The following is a 12,306-nucleotide window of genomic DNA, read 5'->3' as shown; positions in this document are numbered from 1 at the left end:
CTTCTCCTGCTCTTGAGGATTCTGGCACCCAAAATAGTTGTTAAGTGTACTCCTTATGTGATTTAAAAATGAATACTGAAAAATAACACAGTGAGAATCATAGAATCATAGAATGGCCTAGGCTGGAAGGGACCTTAGAGATCATTTAACCCAACCTCCCTGTCATGGGTAGGGACGCCCACCTCTCGACTAGACCAGGCAACACATGGGGACCGAGCAGGAATCGAACCCGCAACTTCGGCGTACGTCGTTGTTGTCAGCACCGCGCTCAAACCACTGAGCTAACTGGCCCCCTAAAGAACACTAAATCTCTATTATTAGAGGACATGAAAAGATTCATTTTTGACCCCAAATGGCTATTCCACCTCTCTCTCTTAGAACCAGTTAATTAATTTAGGGGAAAAAAAAATTCAAACAAAAACCCCACAATCTCCCAAAAATCACAACGAAGTTAACAACACGGACTCACCCACGGTGCTGATAAAACTCCAGAGAACTGGACCTTTTCCTGAGAGGGCTAGAAATACTTTTATTATTGATTTGCAACAGATTAACTGCATTTTTTCACTGTATTGTGGAAAGCTATTGATCTGCAGCACAACTAGATGTTCAAGAACTGGAGTGTATACTTCTGGAATCTAAAAGAAATAAAAACAAACAATTCATCATGCAAAGATAAGGGTTATAACTAGGTATCAACGTGAAGAATCATGCTAAATAATTTCAGCAAAATACTTTGGTACTGCTCTGAGAACAGCAAAAGACTTAGGAAGTGAATTCATCTTAGATATAAAAAACTCCAAAACCTAAAACAAACAAAAAAAACCACAGAAAACAAACAGAATAAATAAGTTTTTTGGAACACATTACGGAAAGTAGCTCCTGAGTAGATCAATGCTTTGGTGGTACCAGTGTTAAGCTTACTAGGAAAGTAACAATTTAATTAAACAGTAATAATAATACAGGAGTATAATCTGTTCATCCTTAACAATCCGAATACAGAATGTAAGTTAAAGTCTCTTCTCTGCTGCAACTTTACTCCTGAGCTCCAGCTTCAGCTAAGATCCAGAAAGTCCTCATTAGAACACAGACAGCAGAGCATCCACGGAAAATCGAAGTATCAGCCTCACAGAACACACTTAGTAAGTAGCAATGGAGTGGTATAAAGAAATAAAGAGAGAGGTAAGGCTAGGTCCAAATAAATAGCTTTGCCTAAAATAAAGAAAAACCTATTCACATTTGGCTATTGTGGTTTTCATTACAATGTCCTGTAGCATTTTATTTAGTATATTATGTGCATTTTATTTATTCAAATAAAATCCAGTAATGTATTCTCCTGATATTCTTCCCATCCCCTAGGAGCTAAATGTGACTGTATTGCAGATAAAGAAACACTGCCACAGTTCACAGCTACTATCTGCTCATACATCCATAGCTACGTTAAAAAAAAGTGACTGATACTATAAATACTTCACTTACCGTATCTATATGGAATATCACACTTGCAATGGACTGGAGGAAACTTGGTAGCTGATACAGATGGTCATCTATGGTTTCTGCTTCTGTGAGGTACATTTGCTTACAACGCTGAAGGAGCTCAACGTACATGTCATCAACATCCTTAGGACTTATAGCCTTACAGGGCTTACAGAGAGAAAATACAATACTGAGTTAGCAAATTCGTACAGCCAAGCAAATGTAAGTTGTAGTACTAAAATCCAGCCAAGTCTTCACTGAATCATAGTAAGAACAATCTTTTAATTTTTTCCAGGAATTCAATGTATCTGAATAAACTAATTTTATGGTACCTGCAATGAACTAAAACAATAGTTCACTGATGCAGTGTAATTTACAGTAGGAGTATTTGAACCTTCAGTGACACTATTTCAAATTCAGCCTGAAAAGGTTTAGCTATGAATACCTTAAATATGGCATTATGGACGCTAACATTCACTTATGTTTTAACTCAGCTGCAATAACGTATTAAGCGTCTAACCTTAATGTGGCTTAACCAATTATCATTCACAGGCTACCACTATTTAACATTTAACCCAGTAGCTCATTTTTATGGTGCTGCAATCTGTACAAACAAGAGGATAAAGACTACTCTCAAACCAGTGAACAAGCAGAAAGCATCCAAACAGTACTAGAGGGTAGGTAACAATGCTTACAGATTTCTATAGAATGATTTGTAATCACAGTATTTAGCATGAGCTAGGTCAAAAAGCAATCTTTGTGGAAAAGGAATCAGGTCACTGGTAAGACCTGTAGTGGGGAACAGATCCTGGAAAATGAATATACTGATTTAGATAATGACAGAATATGAGAAGTAGGCCAAAGATTTAATCCAGTCTGTCTTAAAAGCATGCTAACAAAATTAAGACTATCCATTTATCATTTGTAGAATTGCAAGCATTACTTTAAAATTATTTTAGCAATTAGAAAGTAAAAGAAATATTCTGACTTGAAACTAAATCAACCACTGAACTTGTGTTCAGGCCCCTACTTGCAGTAGCAGCAATACTTGGCTTACTCACAATCTAACATTTGATGTTTGGCCAAGATTTAGTCTAAACACACTAACAATTACTAGTGTGTCTTGACATATTAAAGATTTATACGTATTGGAGCATTAAGATCCCATTTGCCTATTATAATCTTCAGTATTACCCCACATCTGTATTTACATTATGCAATTTTAATTAACTTCTTGTGTTTTGCAATAGATATTTTTAACAAGGTTCTTTCAATTCAGTAATTTGAAATATTTCATTTTTTCTGAAAACAATACCTTTAACTAAATTTCCTTCTGGCTCATATCATAGAAGAAGACTAGATTTCAACAGAGCATGCTGAAAATTCTATAAAACAAAGACGCTCTGCTCAAAAGGCAGCAAAATGGATTCAGCTAGTAACCAGCTATTCTATGACTTTTCCTAACCTTTTCCACATAATCTTTGAGATGAGGTAACCTAACCTTCACTTTGAGAGAGATAAAAAGGAACATCTAGAATTTTGTTATATAAAAGTTGGAGTACCAGCATCAAGCACATAGGTTGCAGATACATAAACATCACCTTTTCTTTATAGAACCTTACTGTTATATTCCCATTTTAACTGACTGACAAAAACTTGAAGCTGGTTCTTAATGGTGCTTCCTGAGAAACATACGTGCCCTCTGCATCTGTATATAAGCACGGTTTCTTTGTTTTGTTTTTTTCCCCCCCTCTCCAATTTGCAGTTGTTTCACAAATTACCTCTTGGTGTCCTGCAGTCAGCACTGCATTTCGGCTGTTCTGATTGAGATACTTGCTCTGTAGGAAACCCAAGCTGGCCTGGATTCCACCAACTAAATGCAGAAAGAGCTAACAAGCTATTGTCTGTACCTAAACGATGGAGCACATCCTAAGTTTTGTGACAGTTGTATCTGAAGCCCCTGGTTTTCCACTTCAGAACTGGTGCACAAGAAGTAACTACAATCCCCAGTGCTGCAAGTGTTCCCACTAAAATTCAGTATGCTTGTCAGTTATTTTCAACCACAATCCATTTAACAGTGTAGCTAATTAAGGTCAATGCTTAATCCAGAAACAGGAGCATTTCCTACATAAGAAGCTGTGTAAAACTGCAAAATGAATGGTATCTGAATCCTAGCTTCAAATCCATTCACCACGCTCCTTTATCAGAACAGTTTCCTGCACGTACTGCTGCAAAAAGCCCGTATCCACGAATGGCAATGGACAACTCCTTGTTGCTTGAATCCATTCTTCTGATGATTCCATAGAACTGCTCCATGAAGAATTGCAACTTGCTTTTGTGTAGCTCTGCATCCTTGGCTACCATCAAAGAAATCTGTAAAGCAGATACAAAAAAATCAGTGTTTCCAGAAACATGAGAAAATGCCACCAAAAAAATAACAGTAAGTCTTAAATGATACTTAGCTTGTAATACAAAGCACTTCAAACAAAATATTCAAACAGGTTCACTGAACTTACAAGCACCAAATATTCCCACTATTTCAACAAATTTGACTTTGTTTTAACCTCAGAGATCCCATTAAAGTTACAACACCTGCTTGAGGAATGAATCCAGTGCAGAATGACTGGCTTTCTTCAGCTCCTGGTTTGTGTGGCCACACCATTTACACATTGCTTCAAAGAGAGAGACATAATTGTCCAGGAGTAAGGCACCAAACTGAGCAGCATGCCAGCTGAACAACTGTAAACCAGCTGCAATTTAAAAACAATTCTCATTACAACCCAGACTTACATTTCACTTTCCAAAATCCAGACCAGACTAAAAGCATCTGCCTTAGGACTCTAGGTAGGCATACCTACCACAGCTGGAGGATATAAAATGTATTCTTCTACCCATTACAGTATCAGTATCCAAATATTAAGAACTGAAGCATAGAAACAACCCTTCAAAATGTTCTATTTTAATGTACACTATTATGGAAAGCAAGGCTGTGTTCTGAAAAAAATGTACATTAACAATGAAAAAGAAAGAGACTCTACTGGCTACAAATAATTCTTGACTGCACAATTCACGAGGATTTGGTTTCTGTGGGCAGGACATGCTCAAGTTCCCCTCTTGCAACAAATTGTGATGAAGACAAAGAATTCAGAATATAGGTAATTTCACAATCCCCAAAATAAGCATAAATAAAATATCAAGATCCTCAATGAATTTGGGGGTTTTTTTGGCTGACTATCTTGAAAGAGGATTTTACCCTTCAGAGTTGCCATGGGCCTAGTACCCATACCTTGCATTTTTGCAGCTTCTGCATAAGCCACTCACATTTCACAGGTCAGTGTCTCATATTCTTCATGAACTTAACGTGCTCCCCATTTCCTTCTCCTTCTTCCAGTGAAATTCCCCTTCTCTTCCTATTTTTTTCCTTTAACTCAATCCATCAACTTTTCTCTTAACTTGCTACATTCCTTTTATTTCTACTCCTACCATGATCCCCGTCTCATACCAGGGTTTTGTACTACCCTAGAGGGCCAAATGGCATCAATGTAATGCTACTGTTCAGTAGCTGATTACAACTTGCCTAGTTTAACCAAATACACGTTTAACTCTTTCAATTCCAACTTAGAGTACACCAGCTTTGCTTCTCGACCAGCTTAGAAGATGGAAGACTAGCGCTTTCTGAAGACACCCAGTAGAGTATAAACGACTCTAAACAGAGGACAACAGTGTATATACAGCATCCACCTCAGCATGAATTGAAATAATTTACAATCTTACCTAGTTGTACTGCATATCGCTTCTGATCAACCTGCAATATCAGAAAAGGCGTGTCATATATAAATTATTCTTCAGCAGGGCCAATTCATTTATGTGTAACAATTCATATGTGGCAGGTTTACCTGTGGGTTGATTGCCTTTGTTGCAAAATCAAAAATCTCCTTTGCAGTCTGAGGATCTGTGAAACAATTCAGTAATGAGTATATCACTACTGACACACAAGAGGCAGAACGAAGAAAAAGATACTTTTATCCAAAGCTTGCCATGAAGAAGCAATATTGGAAAGCCCTACATATCTCAAGAGGTAGACATGCTTTTTCCTTAAATACTACTAAATGTGAAAAAATAATACACCTGTATGTACTGATTTTTCTGAATATCCATGTTTTAACAGACATATCTCTTCTAAGGGAACCACATCTCTGTATAAACTGCATTCCACCAACAGTGTGGCTCTCACACCTTCCCAATCCCTCGTTAGAAGAAAGCACTTCAAACATTTATGTGCTGAAACACACCGATGAGCCGCTCCACACAAAGACAGGCTACAAGGACCATGTAGCTGGATAGGTGTTGTTTTTGCATAAACCATCTACCAGTGGGGAAATTTTCATGCCGAGTACATAGCAAGAAATGGTGCTGCTTGCTGGCTGTACAATGATTAAAATATAAAATTGTGTAACTGTCTTTCACATAGAAAAGAACACACCTTCGTCCACAGATTTGGTGAAGTTGTACATGAGTGCAACCAGTCCCCTCAGACATCCTGCCACAACAGGTAGCTTGGGTACCCTTGTAGCTGATGTCATCTAAAAAAGTAGGAATTGGAAAAAAATATTATCCTCAAGCTAAGATAAATCTACATCAAGGCATCTCAAATATTCCAATTTAATAGTTATGTCAGCACCTATCTCTATGAAGTCAAGTCCGCAGCAACATCTCCTGCTCAGAAGTTTCATATCACTTGGCAGTTTGACTATAGAAGCATAAGAAATCCTTTGAAAAGCATGAAATATGCTTCACCAAGACAAATCATAGCAAAACTTAGATAGCACACACTAATGTCTTAGAAGTACAGAATACAGGAATGCAAAGCTGAGCAGAACTGTGATATTTAACTAAAGTGGAAGGATTTTGTAACTAGCAGAGACTAAATCAGAAACTACCAGTGCGTGGCAATTTAATTTTTCTTGGGCGCTACCGCAATGATCAGTGTGTCATCTTTTCTCCCTGTAAATTGGTTAATTCACTGCCACCAACAGCCTTGAATTTTTATTCTGAAAGCTTCTCAGAACCAGTGAACACAAACTTTAATGGTCCTTACGGAAGCATTTATGATTGTGCCATTAGATCCCTACAAACAGTACTAGTTAAAATAGCATTCCAACATACAGCACCACACACATCAAAGGAAAAAAAAACTGAGGCAGTGTAAGAGTCCGAAAAGAAATTCCAGTAATACCTGTGTTTTAAGCTCCCCCAAATAAGCTCGGAATAGTTTTTCAGAGTTGTTAATCATGTCACTAGGTTGGACCTCTCCTAAAACTCCCAGAAGCTCATAAATCTTCTCCAGTACTAGAAAGACATTTAATATTATTAAACATTAAATACTGAAATCATTACTTCGCAATCCCTATGTAACTCGCAACCATGAGAAAACCATCCCTGATGGTTTATTTTTAATTACTGATTAGCAAGTGGGAAAGACAGCCCTTTATGATGTATATACATATATATATCTACATATTACAACATGAGATGCATCCTTCTCTCACATTAGCAAGTTAAACACATTTAATCTTTTTAAGTGTGGCTTAGAAAACTGATTAATAAAGGCCTTATCCCTGAGGAAGCACATACCACTAACCCAAGTTTGCTGCTGGCCTTGAGGTTATGCCAGGTCTTTTAAGTAGCAGGAGGGTTAAGGATACAGCTAGCAGACATTTCTGGGCTTGAGTTCAGACTAAAAGGTTCTATGCAGGCACAGCAACTTTTGCGAGGGCTAGACCTCTCAAGCCAAGATTTCAGCCATAACTAGCCAAGATAATCAAACTAGAGCTCATATTAGTATGCTTAATATCATAAACAACATAATTAGGCAAGGCAGGAACTGATGAGCTCGTATTAGGGGTGACCAATGCAGGAACTGTCACACTAAAACTGTAGCTCTGAAGACAAAACCAGCAAGGGTTGGAATAAGGTTACAAAGAGCTTTAGCAAGTTTACGTGAACTTTCACAGGGATGGGCAACCTCTGCTTTTGATAAAAGAAGGGACCAGGAATACTCTTAAGGTTCAAAGTTACAGGGGTGGGTAGGTGTGTGTGTAGTTATAAACCAGCTGTAAGAGTAACTTCCAAAGTTCAGCCACACCAGGTTAGCACTGAACCTGGGAAAAAACCCACATCTAAGAGCCTGGCAAAGTTCACTTGGTTAGCAACAAGAAAGCTAAACTTATTTTCAGGATTTAGGCTTTCAGGGACTAATATTAACAGATTAGACATGCGAACACTCTTTTATGTTGGAAATGTGAACCAGACCTATGCTTAAATTCAGTATGAACTGCCACCACTAAATGCAATTATACAATTTCTCACACGTATTAGCTTATACATATATTCAGGCCTGCTAAGAAGCAGCTAACTGCACGATCAGGATCAGAAGACCTGCACAAATTTTACTAAATCTAAAATATGACAGTTACCATCTTTAAACACACTTGCCACTGGAATAACAATTATACATTTCAGTGTGATATAATCCAACAAAAAATTAATGTAAACAAAACAAAGGACACTGATAGAAGAACTAAAGCTCACCTGTATCAGAAATTCTACTTTTTGTGGCAAGTTCCCCATAAAATTTGTTAAATATCTGTCCAACTTTTATATCTTCCATCACGCAGGAACGTCGTAAACTCTGGAGCAACTAAGATAGATTAAAAAAAAATTTAGGAAAATCATTAATATCACTATCACAATCTTACTTGGTCTAAAAAACCCACAGCTGATATATGTAACTTCGTCTTAAGAATGCTATTCAATGAAAGAGATTTTAGGTGACTGGCCTAGGAAGGAGTATTGACATGTAATCTACTTTAACAACAAACTACCTTCCTATATATGTATAAACAGAAAAATTATATTTTAAAATTTATAACTGTTATATATAGATCATCTACATGAAAATTATACACACTACAATTTTAAATATGTATATTATAAATTATATGCAATATAATTTTACATACATCTATATATACAAATATTTTAAAAAACCACCATAAGCAGAGGCTTAGCAAGTCTGCAGTAGCCTGTATCATACTGTATTTCTTTCTCTGCTGCTATAAAGCCAATTCAATTCATGGAAGAATTGACTCAGAATGACTCAGAAGGGAGTTTTGTTTCTCATAAACAGAACTAAGCAGGTGCCAAAGCATTTGCAAAACAAAGGTCTAATACATTCTAAGAAAGTACATCATGAAATTACTGTCTCACACAGTAATAAAAATTCTGGAAAAAAGTCCTTCTCCACATCTTTCAAACACTATGTCTAATACATTACAATATTATATATTAATATATAAAATTTTAAAGTAGGAATAGAATTGAACTGCATAAATTCTTCTTAAAGAACCATCTGGGAGAGAGAAGATTTGCAACTGCTCCCTAAATGACTCTGTACTGTTCTAGCTGATGAAGAAACGACACGTTCACATCTAAGCAACCTCCTAGAGGAATACTGAAGGCAACGTGCTATTAAGCCATATCTCTCACCAACATCTAAATATTACACTACCACTATTCTCTTGCAGCTGCAGACTACACATTTTCTGCATGATATATGACTATAGTAACACAACGGATTTTCTACTATTTCTAGAAACGAGAGATTTATAAAATGCATTTTACCTTAATCAGAAGTTCCAGAGCTGGGATTTTACATTTTGCTGCTCTGTCTTTTGTATAAACACTAATACATGTTTGCTAGATAGGAAAGAGAATAGAAATTGTAATACTTGTATATAGAGAAGAAAATTCTAAGATAACAATGTATTCATCTACCTCTTTAAAGTATCGGTTCCTAACAAGTTCGAGGTTTTTTAAAAAGAATAAAACAATAAAAATATTCAGTCCTGAAAGTGGCTTCACTGATAACAGAGAAGCACTGTCTGACAATAATAACAAATACCAGCTCGAGCAAAGAAAGTGGTTTCTGCAATAAAGGCAACACAGGAGATTTTTCTGCCTCTACACTATCGTTCCTTAGAATATGTAGCTACTAATTTGAGATCAGAAAGGGCAGTGGTGCAGTCAACCATTTCCATGCAAAGCAGTATTATTCAGCAGTCTAGACTCAAGCAAGGAACCTCATTTTTATATGTACTGTAGTTTCCACCAATTTCTGGATATATTGAAAAAGTAACAACTCTGCAGTAGAAATTTTTAAAAATCAGTATTTAAAATTAACCATCACCTATAGAATCATGTTAAATATTACACTTTAACTATAAATTCAATCTATATAAACTAAAAGTTAAACTATTCTTTCCAACAGCAGTAATTTATTTTCAAAATCAATACCTATGTTCTACAAAGAGAAATTAATAAAATTCTATAGTTGAAGAAAAAAATTAACACTTCTTTGTTGTATGAATTACACTTTATCCCAATCAAGCTATTTCAGCTCTACAATAACACTAGTGACGGGTGAAGCAGACCTGGAGGGGTCAAAGATAGTTACAAACTTGTTACAGTGCAAGACCTACCACAGTTCCTTCAAATATTCGGCAAAGACCATTATGAAATAATTTTCCTTTACCCACCTTAATATGACAGGCATAAGGGTGAACTTTGTCACCAACTTTTTCCATAAAGACACAAAGAAACTTCAGTGCTTCTTCCCTGCAATCTCGAAACTGAAAAGTTAAAAAAAAGAAAAATCATAAAATCATAGAATGGTTTGACTTGAAAAGGACCTTAGAAATCATCTAGTTCCAACTGCCTGGCCATGGGCAGGGACGCCTCCCACTAGACAAGGTTGTTCAAAGCTCCATCCAGCCTGGCCTTGAACAATTCCAGGGATGAGGCATCCACAGCTTCTCTGGGCAACCTGTGCCAGTGTCTCACCAGCCTCATAGTAAAGAACTTCTTCCAAACATTTAACCTAAATCTACTCTGCTCTAGTTTAAAACCATTGTCCCTCATGTTATCACTACATGTCCTCATGAACAGTCCCTCCCTAGCTCTCCTGCAGGCCCCCTTCAGGTACTGGAAGGCTCCTACAAGGTCTGCCTGGAGCCTTCTCTTCTCCAGGCTGAACAGCCCCAACTCTCTCAGCCTGTCCTCACAGGAGAGGTGCTCCTGACTTCTGGTCATCTTCACAGCCCTCCTGTGGACACACTCCAACAGCAGATACACGTCCTTCTTGTGTTGGGAGCTTCAGAGCTGGATGCAGTACTCCAGGTACTCAGGAGAGCAGAGGGACAGAATCACACCCCTTGACCTGCTGGCCATGCTTCTTTTGATGCAGCCCAGGACACTTGGCTTCTTGGGCTATCAGCACACATTGCTGGCTCATGCTGAGTGTCTCATCAACGAGCACCCCCAAGTCCTTATCCGTAGGGCTGCTCTGAACTCACTTATCATCCAGCCTGTATTTTTGGTCTGGATTGCCCTGACACAGGTGCAGGACCTTGCACTTGGCCTTGCTAAACTTTACGAGGCTGGCATGGGCCCATCTCTCAAGCCTGTCAAGGTCCCTCTGAATGGCATCCCTTCCCTCCAGCCTGTTGTCCACATCAGCCAGCTCAGTGTCATCAGCAAACGTGCTGAAGATGCACTCAAGCCCACTGTCCAATTCACCAACAAAGTTGTTGAATAGCACTGGTCCCAGTACTAACCCCTGAGGAACACCGCTCATCATGGGTCCCATTTGGACACTGACCTATTGATTGCAACTCTTTGAGAGCAGCCAATTCCTTATCCACTGCATGGTCATCCATCAAATCTATGTCTTTCCAGTTTACTTAAAGTATGTTACTACAACATGTTGTTCATATGGCACTATCTCCATATTTCTTTAAAATATAAAGTTTGTCAACTTACCTCCTCAATGCCAAGGGATCTGTGGATAAAAACAAGCAAGCCGTGCTCTTGGGAAAACACCAGGGACAGATGCAGTGCTGCAGGGAAGCAAACAAACCATCAGGTGGTTGGTTTCCTCTCTAGGGCAGGCAGGGCTGGACACTGCTCAGCCTGTGACCCTGCACAGAAAAATGCTTTGGACAGGACTGGTGCTTATAGAACCATAGAATGCGTTGGGTTGGAACAGACCCCTAAACATCATCTAGTCTAAGCCTCCTGCAGTAGAGCAGGGATGTCTTTTAACCAGATCAGCTTGCTCAGATCCCTATCCAGCCTGACTTGGATGTTTCCAGGGATGCCTCTCTAGGAAACCTGTTCCACCCATCTCATTGTACAAATATATGTAGCCTAAATCTATCCTCTTTGAGTCTAAAACCACTCCCCTTGTCCTGTCACAAATGACCCTGCTAAAAAGACCTTCCCCATCTTTCTTATAGGTTCCCTTTAAGTACTGAAAGGCTGTAATAAGGTGTCCCCAGAGCCTTCTCTTCTCCAGGCTGAACAGCCCCAACTCTCTCGGCCTGTCCTCGTAGGAGAGGTGCTCCTGACCTCTGATCATTTTTGTGGCCTCCTCTGGGCCTGCTCCAACAGAGTCCACGTCCTTGAGCTGGACCCCAATAAAACCACAGCTCGATGGGTGTGCTTCTGACCTCCCCGGGCAACTGGGCCCTGCCTCTGCCCAGCGCCGAGGGAAGCCCGACGGGGGCAGGTCGGCAGGCAGGGGCACACACCCCAGTGTTGTCACCAAGACAAACGCTTCTCTGGGGCAAGAGACCGCCCCTGCCCCGAAATCAGCCCCCTAAGTCGTGCCTGCAGCCCCCGGGAGCGGTGCTGAATGAAGAACCGAGGGAGGGGGGCAGGATCGCCGATGGGGTGCGCGTCCCCTCAAATACCAACGAGCCCTCCCCAGGC

The 12,306-nt window shown here is 39.0% G+C and overlaps 1 protein-coding gene across 1 annotated transcript in view; it reads right to left on the bottom strand.

The window, feature by feature from the left end:
- The window catches only part of PRKDC (protein kinase, DNA-activated, catalytic polypeptide), a gene marked incomplete at both ends in the record, with an annotated part of 74,546 nt that extends 63,114 nt beyond the window's left edge, over positions 1–11,432 (bottom strand). The window contains 12 exons of the mRNA XM_009876242.1: positions 470–638; positions 1,480–1,644; positions 3,703–3,849; positions 4,069–4,226; positions 5,251–5,281; positions 5,373–5,428; positions 5,960–6,059; positions 6,713–6,825; positions 8,068–8,176; positions 9,160–9,234; positions 10,074–10,166; positions 11,356–11,432. Coding sequence (XP_009874544.1) covers positions 470–638; positions 1,480–1,644; positions 3,703–3,849; positions 4,069–4,226; positions 5,251–5,281; positions 5,373–5,428; positions 5,960–6,059; positions 6,713–6,825; positions 8,068–8,176; positions 9,160–9,234; positions 10,074–10,166; positions 11,356–11,432 — 1,293 coding nt within the window. The remainder of the gene's footprint in view (positions 1–469; positions 639–1,479; positions 1,645–3,702; positions 3,850–4,068; positions 4,227–5,250; positions 5,282–5,372; positions 5,429–5,959; positions 6,060–6,712; positions 6,826–8,067; positions 8,177–9,159; positions 9,235–10,073; positions 10,167–11,355) is intronic.
- Positions 11,433–12,306: the final 874 nt, after the last annotated feature.

This window comes from Apaloderma vittatum, unplaced genomic scaffold (genome assembly GCF_000703405.1).
Source record: "Apaloderma vittatum isolate BGI_N311 unplaced genomic scaffold, ASM70340v1 scaffold2789, whole genome shotgun sequence".
NCBI lineage: Eukaryota > Metazoa > Chordata > Aves > Trogoniformes > Trogonidae > Apaloderma > Apaloderma vittatum.
This window is presented reverse-complemented; position numbering and strand designations above follow the sequence as displayed.